Consider the following 24344-nt stretch of genomic DNA (forward strand, 5'->3'; position numbering starts at 1 on the left):
TTCAAAACAATAAATTTATTAATTTTTTTTCTTATAATGTCTAATTTTCTTATCTTTTCCATAAGAACATGCCATTTAACTTATTAAGGTTAAACTTATTAAGAATTATAGTGTCATCAGAAAACACATCACTAGATTAGTACATTTTTAATATATGAAGCAACTTACATAAGTTATTTCTATCAGAGATGTTCTAATTGCTCAAAACACATGCTGATTTCAATTCACAGTTTTCAATTAACCAGACAGTAGTTATAGTGTTTGTGATATGGAGTTGCATCTTCAATTATAAGTCATAGTGTTCATAATATGGACTAACATTTTCATTTATAATATGGTAGTTAGTGACAGCAAACACTGCATTAAATTTGCAACCACAGACACTAAATTGCTTAAAGTCCCATGTTCATACTTAATGTCAAACGAGAAAAAAAAGTTTGATCCGACTATACGACCATTGAATTGAAAAATACATACATTTTTAATTGCAATATTTTCCTCTAAAAACTAACAAGAAAGAAATTATTATATATTCATGAAATGGAGTTAAAATTGAAAGTTGGGTTTGGGAACCAACAACTTTGAGACCAAATGTCCATAAATGAGGATGACTCAAATGGAACCAAATTATTGGGAAACATCATGCGTAATTGAACTTGCACATATAAAACTACAATTCAACTTGATTAGAAGATACCTAATATTGAAGAAAATAGTCATAAAAGGTAGCTACCAACTTATATTCACAAAGAGGTATTATGGGAGAACAACAAATCATACAAGCCCCAATGGAATTTCAGATTTGGAGTGGAAGATTATTCCAACGGAATTTCAAACCCTAAAAATCTAACAAAATACCTGTTTTGATTAATCGAATCAAAGGCCCAAACGAATTTCGAATTTGGAGTGGAAGATTGAAACCTTGGACATCAATCGACACCATGAATAGATTGAACGACGCCATGAGCTCTTAAACAGAAAAGTATTGTCATGAGTGAGTGGAATATTGAAGATGGAATAGCAAAGAGAAGAGTAAGTTACCGATTAGGAGCAAGTGAACCTACAATGAGAGGTAGAACCCACAGTGAACAGTAGTGATAAGGTAACGCGATGAGAGGGAGATGAACGAAAACACATTCTACATTTTCTTCGAAACCGAGTCAGTATACAACTTTGAGAAGGTGATGCGAAAAGGAGATGAACGAATTCAATTAGCGAGGGAAAACCTATCAAATGTTTTCCCACAACGTTAAGCATCTATTGTCATGTGCATTTCAATTGTGAAAATACAAAAAGTAAATTAAAAGTCTTACGGAAAATTTCTTCATAAATATTATTATTGTTTATCTATAAACTTAATAATTAATAGAGTAAGTTTTTATTTGATGATTTCAATATCTTTTTTATCGCATTCTTTTCTTTTAGTTAATATTTCATATAAATATTAAATAATAAATAACAATCTATTTAAATTATTAATATTTTTAAACTTATTTTATTTATATAAAAATTAATTTTATTTTTTTATTTATTTTTAATTAAAAATAATTAATGACAGATTTATGTTCTAATAAATTTGTAATTGTTTTATTATAAATTAGCTACCATCTTATTCCTTCACAGTTTTTTTACAAATTAGAGGAATTAATGAAAAGAAAAATTGAAACTAATTTCTCTAACAAAATAGAGAATTTGTTGTAATGAACCTTAAACTTGGTTTGATTTGAAGTCTCAACCAACTCCAGTCGACCAAGACAAATCTGAATGCAAATCTTTAATTATTATTAGATTAGATAGAAAAAGAATCTAGCATTGTAATTACAAATGTAATCATTAATCCATATTTTATACTAAAGATTTTAGAAAAATAATTAATATTTACAATTGACACGTAATTGTTTGAACAAAATATCATACATAAAGTTAATCGTTTCAAGAATACAAATTTATAAAAGAAGGAATTACTTTAAAATGAGTTAACATTTAAAATAATTTAATTTAATTTGGTTGGACGTTGTAGTTCTTTATAACACCGTTGTTGCCAAAGTTTATCTAAGAGACTGTTCATGGCTGTCGAAGTTCATAGAGAGATTTTATAGGTATTTCATGGAAAGATACATACTCTCTTCTAGGACCTTATTTAATAAACAAAATTGATAATTTGATTCTTACTTTTGACTCACTTTTGACACTTCTTACCGGTCACTAGTTATAATTTTTAGTTCCATGTTTTGATTTTTCTTTCTAACTCACACATGTACATTTGGAAACAATATCGTGTTTCGTAGAGAAAAGAAAAAATATATCTTCTTTGACGGGAGTGAAAACATTTCCAATCAACCACATTCACAATCCACCCAATGTCATGGAGTACACCAACGACACGCCGTGCTTTTTACTCTCGTCAAAGACGAAATATTTTCAATTTTCTCTATGAAACATGAAATTGTTTTGCCTTCAAATGCATACATGCGAGCGTTAGAAAGAGAAATGAAAAAATGGAACTAAAAATTATAATTGTTATGATACGTAAGGAGTGTCAAAAGTGTGCCAGAAATAAAAGTCAAAATATCATTTTCGTTTGTACACTCTTCTTAATTATAAACTTATTAGTTTTTCTAAACTTTACTTAAGAAAACACCGAAGCATTCTAGATATTTCTATATTTCAAATTATAATTCTCTCTCTTAATTTAATTATTTTTTACACCAATCTTCGCTTTTACCCTTTGAAACTCTTCAATTTTAGTGATTTCATGAAGATATTTGCAACTAACTTGATCTTGAATCTTGACATATTTGAACTCCACTTCCTTTCTAGAAATGGATTTTGTTATCAAATAATATCTCGTGTGTATGCTTCTTACGATCATGAAATATCATATTCTTTACTGGTGCTTACATAGACTTATAACCTTTTAGAATGAGTTTTGCCTTGTATACCCATTTTATTCTAATTTCTTCATGACTTTTGAAAATAGTTGTTAATTTTCAAGTATCAATCTTCTTGATTGAATTGATCGCATCTTCCATAACAAGTCTCAACCTTTAATTGTTTAAAGCATCCTCAAAATTCAATGGCTCACAATCCTTTTGAAGGAAATATCATTCTTCAATATTACAAGTGATTTCATCACGCCTTTCAAAGAAAAAAATATTGCAAATATGACACTTAGACAAATTTCCCACTTTCTCACGAGCATCAATGATCCAATACATTTTTCTAATTCCCATATTTTAAAAGTTTTCAATGTCCATCGCAATCTTTATTATTCCTATTATACACATTCCCTTTATGATATGTAATCCCGAAGTTTCTTCATGCAGTTTGTACATTGTGATTTCCTTTAGTGTTTAGTTTCTTGATAAATTAAATTTAAAGGATGTATGACTCTTGAATTTTTGAATTGATTTACTTAAGAATCGAGATATTTTAAGTATTACTTTTGAAGTTTGTGTGAGTAAAAAATATCATGAAATAAATTGTTTAAAAATGGAAATATTATTACCTTAAAATGTGAATTTATTATATTTTACATAAAATGTTATTTAGATTAAAAGTTATTATATAGTTAAATTAAGTGAATCTTTTTTTTTTTAAAGTGTTGGATGAATACTTTATCACTTGAAAATAGTTATATTTGAATATAAGATGTTGAAAATTGATTGTCTAGTTTATTTTTTAATGGAATTAGTAATATTGATAATACTTACCCTACACTTGTTTTTTCCGGAAAAAAAAAATTCCATTAAAAAATGGGAATCTAATTAAGGTTCAATGCAATAAGGACGTAAATTATATGTTTTGGAAATTACCATATATTTATTTCTTTTAATAATATTTTTGCACTTTGTGTAAATGTAACCTTTTCTATTATATCGATATATACTTATAACTGGAGAAGGATGTTAACGGGGTGAGTAGCGTATAGGTAATAGCTCCTACGTACCCACCTGTTGGATAAATATTCGCCTTGTATCCGTACTCATATCCGTCGGGTATCCGTTATGCAGGTACCCATCTATTTTTTTCATATCCACGGTTACCCGCGGGTATTTACAAAAATAAATAGAAAAACAAATATTTAACCATAATTAGTGCTTAGATCAATATGTCCACTTTCTCCGATTGATTCCTAAAAAACAAACAAATCAAAAATCACTAACAATTTACATTGTAGTTTATTTTTGACTAATTACTAACTTCATAAATGTCCACATCATGCTACATTGTATAAAGTTTCATGTTGTCCAATTTTAATCTAGAAGAGTCAGAAACATAAGAAGTTCATTAAAAATTTCTAACAATTACTTAATTAAAATATCTAAGTAAAAGTGTTAATTTCATTACCTTCCATGTTGTTCCATAACCAGTCTTGGAGACACATTAATGTGTCCACAAGTATCTAGAAGTAATCTACTCCGATGTGGGATAAGAATCTGACCACCATTACTGAATGAAGACTCAGAATGTATTCTTACTAATATATATATATATATATATATATATATATATATATATATATATATATATATATATATATATATATATATATATATATATATATATGACGATATTTTTGTGAATTAAAGTTTAGTGGGTACGGATATCCACGGGTACAGATACTATGATACCCGTACCCGCCCCGTTAACATGCGGGTATCAAAAATACTCGTACCCGTGGGTAGCGGGTATCCATTTTTAATATTCATTTCTTACCTGTTGCGGGTTTTATCCATCGGTATCGTGAGTATGGATTTTTTTGACATCCCTAAGCTAGAGATGTCAAAATGGGTTTCAATCTATGGGTTGAACTGAACCCTGCTCGCTTAACCCATGGATTAAATGGGTTTGAACCAGGTTAACCCACTTAATCAACCAACATATTTTTACGATTGTTTTAAAATTTGTTTGTTATAATTATTTAGTACTTCTAATTATATAGGTTCACAATTTAATATTTTTAAATATTACGATCAGTGGTGGATCTTCAACCAATATTTTTGGGATGCCAAAATTTTGGTTGAATTACCTTTTATGGTTCATTTTTTGATCCGAAAATCTCAAGTTGGTCCTCTAATTTTTTTAAAACTCAATTTGGTCCTGATTTTTAAAGATTGATGCAATTTGATCATCATTTTCGTTAAATACTTTGAAATGTAGCTAAGATTTTTCATTAAAATTGACAGTAGGATTATGTCAATTACACTAACAAAGCAAACCATCCTTATTGATAACTTCAATTGTGATGAAAAAACCTTGATCTAATTCAAGAAATTTAACGAAAAATGACCAAATTGCATCATTTTTTTCAAAAATCATGACTAAATTGAGACAAAAAAAATTAAAAGACCAACTTGATATTTTTGAACGAAAATAGAAACTAAGAGAGTAAGTTAAAATTTTTTATATAAACTAATAAAAACATTGTATTTACCTTTTATGATAATAAAAAATAAAAATAAAATTAGTGTTATTATTATAATTATAAAATTAAATATAAGTAATTTTTACAATTTTATTGTAATTAATTTTCATTTATAATGATTAAGTTTAAACAATCAAATAAAAAATATTAAATTAAACAAATGTGTCTTTAAAGATAATATTAATAAAATAATTATTTTTATTTAAAAATATTTAAAAGATAAAAGTGAAAAATTAATAAGCAGAACAAAAAAATCTTTATATATATATATAGACGTATAAAAACAATTTTAGAATATCAAATATATAAATATATTAAAAATACTAAAAAAATTTTAAAAATATATTTAAAATTATATAATTATAAAATAATTTGGGGGGCTATGGTCCGCCTTTGTCATTACTATAATCCGGGCAATAATATTGCTCAAAAATATTTGAATAAGTTGAATGTTTAATCCTTTTTTTTTTTAAAGTGGGTGGAACTAAACATTGCTCACTTAATCCACAGGTTAAATGGGTTTGAACCAGGTTAACCCACTTAATCAACCAACATATTTTTACGATTTTTTTAAAATTTGTTTGTTATAATTATTTAGTACTTCTAAATTATATAGGTTCACAATTTCATATTGTTAAATGTTACAATCAGTGGCGGATCTTCAACCAATAATTTAGGATTGCCAAAATTTTGGTTGAATTACTCTTTTGGTTTATTTTTTCGTCCAAAATGTCAAATTGGTTCTCTAGTTTTTTTTTTAATCTCAATTGGATCATCATTTTCATTAAATATTTTGAAATGTAGCAAAGATTTTTCATTAAAATTGATAGTTGGATTATGTCAATTACACTAATAAAGCAAATCATTTTTATTCACAACTTCAATTGTGATGAAAAGACATTGATCTAATTCAAGAAATTTAACGAAAAACGACCAAATTGCGTCATTTTTTTCAAAAATCGAGACTAAATTGAGAAAAAAAATTAGAATACCAGCTTGATATTTTTGAACGAAAATTGAAACTGAAAGAATAATTCTAAATTTTTTATATAAACTAGTAAAAATATTGTATTTACTTTTTATGATAATAAAAAAAATAAAAACAAAATTATTGTTATTATTATAATTATAAATTAAATATAAGTAATTTTTACAATTTTATTGTAATTAATTTTTATTTATAATGATTAAGTTTAAACAATCAAATATTTTAGAATATCAAATATATAAATATATTAAAAATATTAAGTTTTTAAAAAATATATTTAAAATAATTATAAAATAATTTGGGGGGCCATGGCCCGCCTTTGTCATTACTATAATCCGTCATTAGTTATAATGTTGCTCAATAATATTTGAATAAGTTGAATATTTAATTAATTTATTCGTCATATTATATACGTTCAGGGGTGGAACTTAGTGTTGACATAGGGGAGCCATGGCTCCCCCAACACTTTTTTTTTTTCTAATTTTTTATATATTTTTAAAAAATATTTTATATATAATAATTTTATTTATATTAATTTAGTTTAGAAAAACCTTTTTTAAATTTAAAAATTATCTTTTTCTTTTTTATTATAATTTCTTTTACTTCTTTATTTGGTTTTTCTTTTTTTCGTGTCTCTATCTCTTTCTCTTTTTTTGTTTCTATTTCAATTTTCATCATCAATTTTTTATTTTTTTTTCAAAATCAAATTGCACCAGGAAAAAATTGAGGAAATAAGGAACATTTTGGATTGAACAATTTTTTCTTTTGAATAAATTCATTTTTTACTCTCTTTTTTTTTTCGATGTAATATGTACCTTTTTTACGCTTTAGGCATATCTCTATCGGTTAGAGATCATAAAATCATGCTTTAATTGTTCATCAAACTCTTATTTGAGTAGATAGAGCTATTTTAGACTTTTAAGTCGTGTAAGGGAAGAACAAGATTATGAATATCTAAGATAAGGAAATGTAATAATCTAGAAGTTATTATTTTTCTTAGAATATTGAGTCTTGGTTTTAAGATTTAGTTTAGGATATTCATAATTTAATATTTTTCTAAATAGGTGAGAGGTGACAATATATTAGAAAAATTACGGCAAAGAGTAAAATAATTGATTTTTTTTTAAAATGGAAGGCTTGTGATGAAGATGAAAAAAGTACATCTATGTCATATAAACTTGAGAAACTTTATGAGAATCCAAAAATTGAAGAAAATGAAAAACAACTCTCTAAAGTTCCTAAAGTTGTATATAATGAATTTTTAAATGCTTTAGAATGTGATCCTGGAAAGTAACTTTTGCTCCTTTTTTTTAATATATTATTGTTGATGATAAATTTTATGCTACTTTTTTATATATATTATTGTCATATTTTTTGGATTCTATTGTTATGAGTGCTTGTTTTGAATAGAAAAAATGATGTGAGAAAATGAAAACTTTTTTTAACTAAAAAAATAATTTATATATAACAAATATAATTTGGCCCCCTAAAATTTTTGTTGAAGTTCCGTCACTGTATACGTTGATATCTTAATATTTAATTATTATCTTTATAATAATATTTCGAGAATTAGGCGAACACTTTGATTCACTTTTACAAAAGATAAATTAAATCAATTCACTCTCATTGTAATACAATAAATATGTAAAATAAATTGCAAGAAAAGAAAATATTTGTAAGTGAGCCAACACCGTGATGTGTAGAGCCGGATTGCAAAATTTTTAACTAAGAAAATATGAAATGTGAATTAGTTGAACTGACTCTTTTTAGTTCAACTCGTGATGAGTGTGTGAATTGTGTTGACTCAATTCACTTTTACAAAAAATAAATTAAATCAGTTTACTCTCATTGTAATACAATAAATATATAAAATAAATTGCAACAAAAAAATATATTTGTAAGTGAGCCAATACTGTGATGTGAAGAGCTGGATTGTAAAATTTTAACTAAAAAAACATGAATATGTGAATTAGTTGAATTCTTTTTAGTTTAACTCGTGATGAGTGTGTGAATCGAGTTGAGATGCTCCTTAATTTTTTTAGTTTAACTCGTGATGAGTGTGTGAATCGAGTTGAGATGCTCCTTAATTTCATAGCTTGCATAACAAGTTGAAATAAATATTGTTTTTTCTTGCTATATCTATCGGGGGACGGAGCAAGTGTAGAGGATATTTCCATTGTGCCATGAACGTAGGAGAGCTTTGTAGATTTTGCATTCTTAAAATACAAATTAATTTAAATAAGAGAATCATCAATTATCTGAAATCAGATTATTATGAATCAAGCTTTTTAAGTTAATTATAACTATAGAAAATAATCATATCGGCACATTTTACCATAAATTAGCATTGAATGATAAAACTGAATTTTTTTCATGTTTATTAGCGTAAACACATGTATGTTTTAAATATTTATATTATATTATAAATTAATAATAAATATAAATTGATTAAGTTAATATAAAAAAACGATAAAAGTAATAAGAGGTACTTAATGTTAATAGAAGAAATTGCAAATATAATAAAAAAATAAAAATAAATAAAAAGATAAACTTGTGAAAGTTTTATAATAATACTAATATACCAACATGTGCGTACGCATATTTTTTATTTTGTTTATTAAAATAATAAATAATAAAAATATTATGTAATGAAATATCACAAAAACTATGTTATATTGTTGTAAATGTTACTATTAAAGTAATAAAGTAGTAAATTTAAGTGATAAGATAATAATTTCAGTTTTAAATATAACAAATAAAATTGACATTAGAATATGATGCAATTAATTGATTTTATAAAATAATTATAATAGCCTCTGATCCGTGTGTACGCACGACTATTTTTATTTTTATTTCAAATCTTTTTATAATATTAATATAATTGTTATTATATTTATTTAACCTTTAAGAATATTAATAATAATAATATAAATTATAAATTTAAAAGATTAAAAATCTATTTAACAAAAATATTTAGTATAATAACATTTTTTATAATGAAAAAAACTTTTAATAATAGCACAACTATAAATAGTAATAATAATAAAAAAATAATAATAATAATGGTACCAATAATAACAAACTAATGACAATAATAATAAGAATAATAATAATATTTATGTCATAAATATTAGTGTCAATACTAATATCAAGGCTAACGTTAACGATAATAATTTATAATTATATATAAAGATATACATCAACAACAAAACAAATGAAAATGACAAGTAATTGAAATATGATCCCATAATAAATAAAATTAAGATGTGTGTCTAACTACAATAATAATAATAATAATAATAATAATAATAATTATAATACCATTATAATAATATTTTGTAGTGATAAAAATTAAAATTAAAATAATAATAATAATAATAATACAACTACATATATAAAGATATACACATTTTTTGTGTCATCTTTTGCTTTTACAATTTTATCCTCTTAAATATTATTGTTAAATTTAAATAGTTCTTCATAATAAAAAATTATTTGTTAGTTTTATCATTTTACTAATTTTAGTAACTATTATTTTAATTCAAATAATTACACAGGTATAAGGATAAAATGAACAACAAAACAAATAAAAAATGTAATAGATTAAGTTATGATCTCATACACTAGTGCAGAATTCCCATTTTACCTCACCTTATATGCCTCGGTTGGCCAGGAACCGAAGCATATAATGACGCGGTGACATTTGCAATTAGAGCCATGTTTTAGGCCTTAATTCTCCAAATACCCGAAGCCAAAGAGGGGTATAGGCCCCGGTGTTAGAATTATGGTGCTTGATTTAGTCCCACATCGCTTAGAATAGTGAGTTGTGGTTCTCTATTTTACTATATAAGAGACTCTATGTAAAGCTTTAAGATACACCAAAATACAAATACTTCCTAGTGTAGTCGTGGACGTAGGCATACACATTGTAGCCGAACCACGTTAAATTCTCTGTGTCTATTTTTCTCTCCTTTATTCTTTCCTTTATTGCCTTGTTCCTAACAATTGGTATCAGAGCCATTTTTCTTAGTATGCTCTGTGGTTGCAGCATTGTCTGATCTTCCACATCAGAAAAGATTTGGTTTCTATTTTTTTTCTTCTTGGGGATCTCAGTTTAGAGAAGTAGTGGGAGCTTTGGTCAAAGGCAGCAGAAGCTTTGGTCAAAGGCAGCAGGAGCTTTGGTCAAAGGCAGCAGGAGCTTTGGTCAAAGGCAGCAGGAGCTTTGGTCAAAAGCCGCAGCAGGAGCTTTGGTCAAAAGCCGCAGCAGGAGCTTTGGTCAAAAGCAGCAGGAGCTTTCGTCAAAGCAGCAAGAGCAATGGCATTGGAAGAAGGGAAGGTGAGGATTGAGAAGTTTGATGGCAGTGACTTCGGGTTCTGGAAGATGCAGATAGAGGACTACCTGTATCAGAAGAAGTTGTATCTACCCTTAACAGGGCAGAAGCCAACTGACATGGAGCAGGCAGAATGGGATTTGTTAGATCGGTAGACACTCGGTGTGATCCGATTGACATTAGCCAAGAATGTTGCGTTCAACATCATGAACGAGAACACAACCGTAGATTTGATGAAGGCATTGTCAAATATGTATGAGAAGCCATCTGCAGCCAATAAAGTGTATTTGATTCGCAGACTAGTCAACCTAAAAATGGGTGAAGGTAACTCGATTACTAATCATATTAGTGAATTCAATACAATTATTGCGCAGTTGACATCAGTGCAGATAACATTTGATGATGAGGTGAAAGCATTAATTTTATTATCATCTCTTCCGGAAAGTTGGAGTGCAACTGTTACTGCAGTTAGTAATTCTGCAAGTAATAGTAAGTTGAAGCTTGATAACATCCGTGACTTGATCTTAAGCGAAGATGTTCGCAGGAAAAGTTCAGGGGAATCTTCCAGTTCTAGTTCCGGTTCAGCATTGAGTACTGAAACTAGAGGAAGAAGTAGCCAGAAAGGTCGTAATCAAGGCCGAGGCAGATCAAAGTCTAGAGAGAAATCAAAACCAAAATTCCGGAATGATATCACTTGTTGGAATTGTCAGAAAAGGGGTCACTTTACAAATCAATGTAGGGCTCCAAGGAAGAACAACAACAAGAAGAGGCAAGATAGTGATCAATCAGCAAATGCAGCAACTGATGAAATTGAAGATGCACTATTATGTAGTCTAGATTGTTCTATTGATTCATGGATTATGGACTCAGGTGCGTCATTTCATACTACACCTTCTTTAGAACTATTATCTAACTATGTTCCAGGAAAGTTTGGGAAGGTCTACCTTGCAGATGGGAAATCTCTTGATATTATAGGAAGAGGTGATATCAATATCAGAACCTCTAATGGAAGTGTGTGGACTTTGAAGAATGTCAGACATATTCCAGCCTTAAAGAGAAACTTAATATCTATAGGGCAGTTGGATGATGAGGGGCATTACACCACCTTTGGAGATGGACACTGGAAAGTAATGAAAGGTAATCTTGTTGTTGCTCGTGGGAAGAAGCAAGGATCTCTTTACATGATTGCAGATGAGGATATGATATCAGTTGCAGAAGTTGGCAACAGTTCCTCTTTATGGCATCAAAGACTTGGGCATATGAGTGAGAAAGGAATGAAGCTCATGGTCTCTAAAGGTAAAATACCTAACTTGAAGCATGTTGACGTTGGACCTTGCGAACATTGTATCTTTGGAAAGCAGAAAAAGGTTAGCTTCTCCAAAACAAGTAAGTCGTCTAAAGTTGAAAGACTAGCACTAGTGCATACAGATGTTTGGGGGCCAGCTCCAGTGAAATCTCTTGGAGGTTCACAGTATTACGTAACCTTCATTGATGACTCTACAAGAAAGGTATGGGTTTATTTTCTTAAAAATAAATCTGATGTGTTTTCTGTGTTTAAAAGGTGGAAACAGGAGGTTGAGACTCAAACAGGTTTAAAGATTAAATGTTTGAAGTCTGATAATGGTGGAGAATATGGCAGTAATCAATTCAAGGAGTTTTGTTCAGAGAATGGGATCAGAATGATCAAGACGATTCCAGGAACACCAGAACAAAACGGTGTGGCAGAAAGAATGAACAGAACCTTGAATGAGAGAGCAAGATGTATGAGAATCCAGTCAGGATTACCCAAGGTATTTTGGGCAGATGCAATAAGCACAGCAGCCTATCTCATAAACAGAGGACCATCAGTTCCTTTAGGCTATCAGTTACCTGAAGAAGTATGGTCTAGAAATGAGGTAAACCTTTCACATCTGAAAGTTTTTGGTTGTGCTTCATATATTTTGTTGAACTCTAATAGTAGAGATAAATTGGACCCTAAGGCAAAGCGATGCTATTTCATTGGCTATGGATCTGACATGTATGGCTACAGGTTTTGGGATGACCAAAACAAGAAAATTATCAGAAGTAGAAATGTTACTTTTAATGAAAACATGTTCTATAAGGACAGGACTGCAGAATTTGCAAATGCAAATAAAAAGCCAGAGCAGGTATCATTAGAAGAAGTTTCAGAAAATGATGTAGCCAACAAAAGGCAGAATACAAATGTAGAGCCTGAGTCAGAGCCCGAGTCAGAGTTTGGGTCAGAACCTGAACAGATAGTAGAGTCAGTAACTCCTGAATTACCGACTAGAAGGTCTAGCAGAACCATTGTAGCACCACAAAGGTACTCCCCTTCATTGCATTACTTGTTGTTGACTGATGCTGGTGAGCCAGAGCATTTTGCTGAGGCTATGCAGGGAGGTGAATCTATTAAGTGGGAGCTAGCAATGGAAGATGAGATAAAGTCTCTTCAGAAGAATAAGACATGGTCTTTAACCAAGCTTCCAGAAGGAAAGAAGGTTTTGCAAAACAGGTGGGTCTATCAGTTAAAAGAAGAACCAGATGGCAGCAAACGATATAAGGCCAGACTCGTAGTGAAAGGGTTCCAACAGAGACAAGGAATTGACTTCACAAAAATTTTCTCTCCTGTTGTCAAGATGACTACCATCAGAGTTATCTTGAGTATAGTAGCTGCAGAAAATCTTCATCTGGAGCAGTTAGATGTGAAAACTGCATTCCTACATGGAGATCTTGAGGAAGAAATCTTTATGGCACAACCAAAAGGTTTTGAAGTACAAGGCAAAGAGAATCTTGTATGCAAGCTTCATAAAAGTTTGTATGGGTTGAAACAAGCACCGCGACAATGGTATAAGAAGTTTAATGAGTTTATGAGAAACTCAGGATTTCACAGATGTGAAGAAGATCATTGTTGTTATGTGAAGAAATATATTGATAGTTATATCATTCTTGCCTTGTATGTTGATGACATGTTGATTGTTGGTGCTAATATGGCAGAAATTGACAGGTTGAAGAAACAATTGTCAGAAAATTTTGAAATGAAGGATCTTGGTCCAGCCAAGCAAATTCTTGGTATGAGAATTTCCAGGGATAGATCTAAAGGTATTCTAAATTTATCTCAGGAAAAATATATTGAAAAATTGCTTAGCAGGTTCAATGTTGGAAATGCTAAAACCAGGAATACACCTTTGGGAACTCACTTAAAGTTCTCAAAAAGGCAATCTTCTCAGACAGAGGAAGAAGAAAATCACATGTCTAAAGTGCCATATGCATCTGCAGTAGGGAGCTTGATGTATGCTATGGTTTGCACCAGACCTGATATAGCACATGTAGTGGGAGTTGTGAGCAGGTTTCTATCCAATCCCGGAAAGGAGCATTGGGAAGGAGTGAAGTGGATATTGAGATATTTGAAGGGCACTTCAAAGATGCATTTGTCCTTTAAAAGAAGTAATCTCACTTTACAGGGGTTTTCTGATGCAGATTTGGGAGGTGATTTGGATGGTAGAAAGAGCACAACAGGTTATATTTTTACGTTGGGTGGCACAGCTATCAGTTGGAAGTCCAAACTTCAAGGAAGAGTCTCCCTTTCAACCACTGAAGCTGAATATATAGCTATCTCAGAAACAGCAAAAGAGATGATATGGTTGAAGAATCTTCTAAAAGAATTAGGAAAAGGGCAAGATGAACCTTCATTGTGTTAAGAAAAAAAAAACGGCGGTACAGAAAATGGCAGAATAGGAGTACTCGTGGTTGGGAATGCTTCCGCTGGAGGGGGAGTGTACCAATGTGGTTGAAGGGACTCACCCTTGAGGGGGAGATTGTTAGGAATCCAAGTGTGAGTCTAAGTCCCACATTGACCAGAATTGAGAAAGTAGAGCACCATATAAGGATAAAGACCCATAAACCCATTGCCTTAAGGTTTTGGGTTGAGAGTGGTGTCAGTGTCTTATGTGGTTAGGCTCAAATCTCATTGGTGTTGTTCTCCCTAGTGAAACCCCCTCTGTAAAACTTGACACCCGGTTCGCCCAAAACTGGTGCCAAATAGTGGTATAGGCCTCGGTCCAGTAAGACCCGAAGCCAAAAGATGGCTGGACGTTAGCTGTTTGGCCTCGGTCCAAGGAGACCCAGTGCCAAAAGGGGGTCTATGGCTTTGGTTCCCTTAACAACCAAAGCCATAGGGTTTATTTAAGGTTCGAATTTCGCGAACCCTTCTTCTTCCCCGCGCTTGTGCCTCTGCAACTCCTTCCCCTCGCTCTCTCTCTCTCTCTCTCTCTCTCCGCTGCACCCACTGCCACCACACCCTCCGGCCACCATGTGCTACACCTCCATTTCGCGTCTCTCTCTCGCTCTCTCTCTTGTGCGCTCTCTCTCTCACGGATCTGAAACCCCTTTGTTGCTATTCTTCGAATGGGGTCCCTCATTTATCTCTGCGTCTAGGGTTTCCCCTTCCGAATCCCTCGCCTATGGAGTCACCAAAACGCCTTTCCTATGGATGAGTCTCTCGGAAGATGGGGACGTGGTTACATTTCTCGATCCTGATGCAAAGCCCGGGGTGGAACGCGAGATTCAGAGCAAATTGGTTGTTGTGGAGGTTAGTTTAATGGGAAAAAACACACTTTGTTGTGGAGGAAAAGCAATTTAGGGGTTCTATCAATTGTCAATTTATCCATTATTGTTGTCATCTGGCAGCGCAACAGTGATTTCCCACCACCACTTTACCACCTTTTCCTCCGCATTCCACGAGTGTCTCCACCAGATGGACCGTACTCGAATCCAACGCCTCTCTCTTCTCCAGGTCCAATTTGATTCACCGCCACATTTTCATTATTTTCCCCTTCAATTTCCCACAACCGTGCTAAGATTTGAATCTTCATTTCCTACAATTCAGGCCGAGAAGGAGTTGCAAGTCGACAAGTCCCGAGCTTTGGCTTCGAAGCTCGCAAATATCAGTGCCTCAAAATAGAGGTGCTCCTGGCTCGATCACAAAATCGCGTCTTGAGTGACCCGTGGATTCTAAAATATTCAGATTTTCATATTTTACCCTATGGCCTCGGTCCTATCTGACCCGAGGCAGAAAACTGGGTATATGACATCGATTTTGAAACAATTGAGGCATAAAACTAGGTATAACCTTTTGGCCTCGCCCCAATATGCCTCGGTTCCAGACCCGAGGCAAAATGTGAAAAATAACCGGGGCAGAAAGCCCTTACTGCACTTGTGGTAGTAAATAAAAGTAAAATGTGTATCTAACTATAATAATAATAATAATAATACCACTAGAAAAATATTAATAATAATAATACAAGTACATATATAAAGAGATAAATATCTTTAATGTCATTTTTTGTTTTTTTAATTTTATCCTCTTAATTATTATACTTACAATTTAAATAATTATTTATAATAAAAAAATTATTTTTAGTTTTATTGCTTTACTAATTTTAGCAACTATTTTTTTGAATTAAAATAATTGTTCAAATGCAAAGATAAATGAACAACAAAACAAATAAGAATGATGAAATTGAAACATGAACCTATATAGTAAGTAAAATTAAAATGTGACCGTAATATTAATATAATAATAATAATATTATTAATAATAACTATTATAATAATTATAGTTCTTATTAATAATAATAATAATTATAGTAATATAATAATAAAAATAATTATAGTTAATAATATTGATAGTAATACTTATACTTGATAGTAATAATAATCATAATAATTATAGTTCATAACAATAACAATAATAATAATTATAGTTAATAATAATAATTATTATAGTTAGAGTTAGGGATAACAACAGATCGGGTCGGGTACGGATAGAACTTACCTGTAACCCGACCCGCAAAATAAAATCCATCTGTTACCCACCCGTTTAGTAACAACAACAACAATAACAATAACAATAATAATAATATTAATAATAATAATAGTTAATTATAATAATTATTATTATAGTTAGAGTTAGGGATAACAATGGTTGGGTCGGGTACGGATAGTACCTACCCGCAACCCGACCCGCAAAATAAAATCCACTTGTTACCCACCCGTGTTTATCCAGTGGGTATTTACTTCAAAAATATCCGCAGATTTTTTTAAAACTCGCGGATTCCCGTGAATACCCACATACCCACAAATATTTAAAAAATATATATGTTTCATAAATTTTTTAAATAAAATTAGAAAAATAATAAAAAATATAAAAAAAAATATAAATTAAATTTTAATTTTAATTTTAATTAAATTTAAGCTAATAAAATCTAAATTTAATTTTAATTTTAATTAAATTTAACTAAATAAAATATAAATAAAATTTTAATTTTAAATTTAAATTTGCGGGTAACGGGTACCCACAGGTACGGATAATATGATACTTGCACCGTACCCGTTTATAAGCTGGTATTAAAATACCTGCTACCTTCTACCGCATGTAATAAATACTCGCGAGCTGTCAAAATGGGTTGGAACTCACGAGCCAACCTAGCTCACCACGGGTTCGGGTCGGGTTGGGTTGAAATTTTTTTACAAATTTCAATACGGGTTGATTTTTGACCCGGCTCATCCGGATTGGGTTGGCTCAATAAATCATCAACCCGTGGTGGGTCGGGCCGGGTTACCCGTTTTGACAGCTCTATGGATACCTGCGAGTGTGAGTATTTTTGTCATCTCTAGTTAGAGTTGATAATAATAATAATAATAATAATAATAATAATAATAATAATTATTATTATTATTATAGTTATAATTGATAATAGTAATAGTATAAAACTAAAATAATAAGTATCATGCAAATTAGGTTATATTATTGTAAATGTTATTATTGAAGTAATGTAGTAAATATAAGTGATCTTACAATTTTAAATATAATAAATAAAATTGATCTCACAATATGATGCAATTAATTGATTTTACAAATAATTACAACAGCTTGTGATCCGTGAGTGCACAATTTTTTCTTTATTTCAAATCTTTTTAGAATAATAATATAATTGTTATTATATTTATTTAACCATTAAAAATATCAATAATATTATTAATATAAATTTAAATTTAAAAATTTTTAAAATAAAAAATATATTTAGCAAAATCATTTAGTATAATAACGTTTTTTATAATTAAAAAAAACACTTCTAATAATAACACCACTATGAATAGTAATAATAATAATAAAAGTAATAATGATACCAATAATAATAAACTAATGATAATAATAATATTTATGCTATAAATATTAATGTCAAGGTTAATACTAAGACTAATGTTAACAACAATAATCTATGATTAAATGTAAAGATACACATCAACAACAAAACAAATAAGAAGGATAAGTAATTAAAATATGATCTCGTAATAAATAAAATTAAGATGTATGTCCAATTATAATAATAATACCATTATAATAATATCCCGTAATGCTAATAATAATAATAATATAATAATAATAATAATAATAATAATAATAATAATAATATAACAACTACATATATAAAAAGATACACACTTTGTAAGGCCCCCTTTTTATTTCTGTCCTAAAATTAGTGGGCTGCCCTTGTAAGTGGGCCTAAGGCCGGCCCAACGGATAAAGTCACTAGTTCCGCCCTGAACATTTCACTTCTTCGCACTTTCAGAAAATTGTTATCCTTGCATTAGAGCCGCAACCATCTTCTACCTCTGCTAGGGTTTGGGGACCATCGTGAGCACGCCAGTTCGAACCCGTTTCCCTCACTACGTAAGTGCTTCTTCTGTTTGCATCTGTTTTCCCCCACTGTTACCCTAAGTTACTAATGTTTCCGTTGTTGGTCATGGTTTCCAGCTCTGGGAGTCACCTCTTGAGGACTGCATCCTACTGTCTAGGGTCAAGCTCGTGTCGAGTCTTTTGCTAGCTTATTCCCAGGTAAGAGAAGCTAGAACCCTATTGTTCGGTATAAAAATGGTTACTTTGATGCTATTCCGTGATCGTCGTGCATATATGTGATTGTGAGTGTATGGTGTGAGTTGATTTGTTGCTTGTGGTATGTATTCGCATCTGTTGTGGGTGAAAACAGTGGTGGGCACTGATAAACTCGCCCAAGCGAGCTAGTCTCGCCTAGGCGAGATTAACAGAGGCTCGCCTAAGCCTTTTCTCCATGAATGGTGGCCCAGGCGACCCACGGTGTTTGTTTGAGCGAGCGAGCATCTCGCCCAGGCGAGAGGGGTCTCGCCTAAGCGAGATCCCGCGAGTGCTTCTGCTCCCTTCTCGAGCCCTCGCCTAGCCGAAGGGGTAGCTCGTCTGTAGTGGTATCGCGCAGCGGAATGTTTGGGCGTGCGGACAAAAACCAAGAGGAGGGTGAATTGGGTTCTTAATAAAAATTGTGCTTTTAATATTTTCCCTTTTAATATCAAAGATCAATTAAAATTCTTTCCTTTATTTTCTAATAAACACAATAAAATAAAGAGAGTAGAGAAGAGAAAATTGCACAAAGTATTTATACTGGTTCGGATCAAAAGACCCTACGTCCAGTTGTTAATCTTTTAAAAACGAGATTAACTAAATCACTAAAATAAACCAAACTTACAATCAATGATAAGAAAGATTAGGGTTTAGAAAACACCTCTCTTGAATCACACAAGAGATGAAGACACCTCCCTTGAAATCCACAAGGGATGAAAACACCTTCCTTGAATCACACAAGGAATGAACACCTCCTTTGAATCACACAAAGGATGATCGGCTTCTCCTAGCAACAGCAGCAGCACTCAATCCCTCAAGATCCCACTTGATGAAAGTTATCACTCTACCCACACTAGGTTTTTCAAAGCCTTCCCACAGAGAGTTCTCAAGTACTCAGACTTCTCTAACTTCTGTGTTTTTTAATGAAAGCCTACCACTCTATTTATAGAAGCCTATTTAGAAATTAGGTTAAGAATATGAAAAGTTAAGTCGCAACTGCCATGAATAATCGATTATCATAAGTGATAATCGATTATCACAGAACCTTTTATGAAAATATTTTTCTTGCTGTGATAATCTATTATCAGTCAGGATAATCTATTATCAGCAGGTGATAATCGATTATCAGTAGTGATAATCGATTATTCCAGAGGCTTTTCTCAAAAATCAGTTTTAATTGAGATAATCGATTATCACTAAGAATAATCGATTATTCCAGTGAGTTTTGCAAATATATATAATTCTCTTAGTGTTCTACTACATGGGTTTTGCCTTTTGACTCTTGACATACTAATTTAACTATTTCAAATAACATACACATATTACAAAACCTAAATAACTAAACCCATAAGTCTTCAATGTATCTCTTGAATTGAAGCATTCTTTTAAGTCTTCAACATTTTTCCATGCATCATCATCAAGTCTTCCATACTTCTTCATAAGTCATCATCATCATCAAAACTTCTTATTGGAGGAAGATGTTCATCTTCTTCTTTTTGTCAACAATCTCCCCCTTTTTGATGATGATCAAAATTTGCTGAAGACTTGTGATTTGTCCTGTTCTTAATAAATAACTTAAGAGAAAAGAGTAGTTAATCTAAATAAAAGATAATTAATTTTTCTCTCCTTTTTAAAACATAAGGTATTACAAGATATCAATAAACACATATCTTCTCCTTATATAGGTACAACTTATCACAAGATAATAACACAAATATATCTCCCCCTTTTTGATCATAATCAAAAATGAATTCTTTAGACAACTCCCCCTAAATCAGATAACTTAAGTTCCCCTTAAAAAAATGTTTAAGATATATAACTCCTCCTACATGTAATATTTCTCCTTTTTGATACAAACATTTCAAGAACAAATACTCCCCCTTAATCAAAGACTCCCCCTAAATGAAAGAGAGACTCTAAAGATTTAAAAAATATGGGTTTAAAGAAGGAAATGTTATATTAACAAAATGAACTCCAACGTTTAATTTGCATTTATGAAGTACCTAGTGGTTGCTCATGGTCTAAATTTTTGAAAAGCTCACTCAAACGGTAAAAAAATTGAAAATATGCGTCCTACTATGCAAGATAATCTATTATCAGCTTAAGATAATCGATTATTGGTTCATACCCATGAACAAAAATTTCCAGATTTGCTGATAATTGATTATTACCTGAGATAATCGATTACTGATAATCGATTATCATCTGAGATAATCGATTATCACAGCGGAGTTTTTCGGAAAACACTGAAATTAATGATTTTTACCACTTGTTTACATATCTAATATTCTCAAACCCATTATAAAATCATATAACTCACCAGGATACCAAAAGTTTGATAAATATACTAGATCTTTGAACATCCAAAGGGACTTTCTTGATTTTTTTTTTAAATAACCTGTGAGATAGAGAACAATAAAATTTTGGTCCCCAATAAACTTCTTTGGGTCCTTTGAGGTTAGAGGCATGTTACTTTATAATAGGAATCCAAGCATATCTTCCATTAGGGACATCAAAATGTTTGATTCTACATTTATTTGAAGTGTGCCCCTTTAGCATACAATAAAAACATGTTACACAATTTATATTCCTAGAATAAGGTTTACCTTTTTCTACCCATACCCTATGGGCTCTTTTATTCTTATTCTTAGGAGCTTGCTTATTGTTACTTAAATCATTTTTCTTAAAATTAGGCTTTTTAACACTTTTAATTTCTAATGCATCTCCAAGTTGTTTTTCTAGAATATTTAAATCAAACATATAGCTTTTACAAGATGCACATTCAATAATTTTAGTCTCTTTATTTTCTAAAATTGAAATTTTATTTTTCAAAATTTCTTCTTCAAGAGAGATTTTCAAACTTACTTTGTAACTCCTTAAAATCATATTTTAATTTCTTGTGAGCAGCATCTAACTTACTAGATTTATGAAGTAGTTGTTGAAATGCATCATACAAAGAATCATAATCATTGTCATTACTACAAGAACTTACCTCACTGTCAGAAGAGTCATGTTCAGCAATCAAACATAGATTTGCTTCCTCATCAGATTCACTAGAGCTGGATGAGCTTGAAGAAGAACTTGAAGAAGAACTTGAATCGTTATCCTCCGATTTCTTTTTCTTGAAAACCTTTTTGTCGTTCTTCTCTTTACCCTTTTTAGCATTTGGGCAATCCGTTTTTACGTGACTTGTTTCACCACATCCATAGCAATTGAATTTTGAAACAAAGTTTTGGTTTTCGTTTTTATACCTTTTGTGATGACCTTTGCCATTGCTCTTCATAAACTTTGTGAACTTCTTTATCATTAGACTCATATTCTTATCATCAGAGTCATCATCTTCTTTGAGGCTTTTGCTTTTTACAATCTCAGATTTGAAAGCTATGTTCTTTTTCCTTCTTTGGTCCTCTTCTTCATTTAAACGCCCAAATTCAAGTTCATACTCTCTCAATTTACCAAAAAGAGCCACCATGGACATTGTTGTAAGATTTTGAGATTCAGTGATCGCCGTAACCTTTGGCTACCATGTCCTGTTCAAAGATTTCAAAATTTTAATATTTAATTCATCTATATCAAAATTTTTACCTAACCCAGAGAGATGATTAACGATGTGGGTGAATCTCTTCTGCACATCATAAATGGTTTCGCCTTGTTGCATTTGAAACATCTCATATTCTTGAATTAATGAGTTCTTCCTTGCACGCTTAACATCATTTGTTCCTCCATGGGTTACTCGTAAAATCTCCCACATTTCCTGGGCACTTGTACAAACTGAAATTCTATAAAATTCATTAAGAGTTAGTGCAGATGATATTATATTTCTGGCCCTAACATCATATTGAGCCATTCTATTTTCTTCCGCAGTCCATTGGGAAAAAGGCTTAGGTTCCTGCAAATTATTAACAGTAATAGTAGGAACAAAAGGACCATTTAAAATAGCATCCCAAATACCTCTATCAATAGACTCCAAAAAGATTTGCATCCTGATTTTCCAGAAAGGATAATTTTCACCAGTAAAAGGTGGAGGTCTGTCAATAGATGCACCCTCAGCAAAAGTTTGATTTTGTCCAACCATTTTCGAAAAATTTGAATAACTATCAAAGCAAGCTCTGATACCAATTGTTGGTATCGCGCAGCGGAATGTTTGGGCGTGCGGACAAAAACCAAGAGGAGGGTGAATTGGGTTCTTAATAAAAATTGTGCTTTTAATATTTTCCCTTTTAATATCAAAGATCAATTAAAATTCTTTCCTTTATTTTCTAATAAACACAATAAAATAAAGAGAGTAGAGAAGAGAAAATTGCACAAAGTATTTATACTGGTTCGGATCAAAAGACCCTACGTCCAGTTGTTAATCTTTTAAAAACGAGATTAACTAAATCACTAAAATAAACCAAACTTACAATCAATGATAAGAAAGATTAGGGTTTAGAAAACACCTCTCTTGAATCACACAAGAGATGAAGACACCTCCCTTGAAATCCACAAGGGATGAAAACACCTTCCTTGAATCACACAAGGAATGAACACCTCCTTTGAATCACACAAAGGATGATCGGCTTCTCCTAGCAACAGCAGCAGCACTCAATCCCTCAAGATCCCACTTGATGAAAGTTATCGCTCTACCCACACTAGATTTTTCAAAGCCTTCCCACAGAGAGTTCTCAAGTACTCAGACTTCTCTAACTTCTGTGTTTTTTAATGAAAGCCTACCACTCTATTTATAGAAGCCTATTTAGAAATTAGGTTAAGAATATGAAAAGTTAAGTCGCAACTGCCATGAATAATCGATTATCATAAGTGATAATCGATTATCACAGAACCTTTTATGAAAATATTTTTCTTGCTGTGATAATCTATTATCAGTCAGGATAATCTATTATCAGCAGGTGATAATCGATTATCAGTAGTGATAATCGATTATTCCAGAGGCTTTTCTCAAAAATCAGTTTTAATTGAGATAATCGATTATCACTAAGAATAATCGATTATTCCAGTGAGTTTTGCAAATATATAAAATTCTCTTAGTATTCTACTACATGGGTTTTGCCTTTTGACTCTTGACATACTAATTTAACTATTTCAAATAACATACACATATTACAAAACCTAAATAACTAAACCCATAAGTCTTCAATGTATCTCTTGAATTGAAGCATTCTTTTAAGTCTTCAACATTTTTCCATGCATCATCATCAAGTCTTCCATACTTCTTCATAAGTCATCATCATCATCATCAAAACTCCTTATTGGAGGAAGATGTTCATCTTCTTCTTTTTGTCAACAGTCTGGGCGAGACCATCTCACCTGAGCGAGACCCTCCAGCCTGAGCGAGGTGCTGGGCGAGACAGTGCAAGGTGGAATGTTTTTCTTAACTTTGTATGGATAATACTTGCTTGGTTTTGGGTATTGTGCTAAAGGTTTGATATGAATGAGTATGATAGAGTAAGGCAAGTCATGAACTATTGATAATGGGTTGACATGAGTTTCGCATGATATTGTAAGGAAATGTTTGGTATGAAAGAGACATGATAACAACATGAGTTGGAATTCCTTGGTACATGGATAAACTATGATGTGTTGGAATGAGTTGAGCCTGAATTATGAAAGGCGTTGGCTCCAAAGGTTGGTACGAGTGATGTATGTCTACATGTGGTAATTATT

At 31.2% G+C, this 24344-nt stretch overlaps 1 protein-coding gene across 1 annotated transcript; it reads right to left on the reverse strand.

Moving 5' to 3' along the window:
* Positions 1–21522: 21522 nt before the first annotated feature.
* LOC114165447 (uncharacterized G-patch domain protein DDB_G0278987-like) lies at positions 21523–22158 on the reverse strand. The gene has a single exon (XM_028050069.1). It carries the CDS (start codon positions 22156–22158, stop codon positions 21523–21525), a length of 636 nt encoding a protein of 211 aa, XP_027905870.1.
* Positions 22159–24344: the final 2186 nt, after the last annotated feature.

Source organism: Vigna unguiculata, chromosome 10 (assembly GCF_004118075.2).
Source record: "Vigna unguiculata cultivar IT97K-499-35 chromosome 10, ASM411807v1, whole genome shotgun sequence".
NCBI lineage: Eukaryota > Viridiplantae > Streptophyta > Magnoliopsida > Fabales > Fabaceae > Vigna > Vigna unguiculata.

Coding starts and splice junctions, on each gene's coding strand:
- LOC114165447 (XM_028050069.1), bottom strand. CDS start 22,158: ATGTCCATGGTGGCTCTTTTTGGTAAATTGAGAGAGTATGAACTTGAA.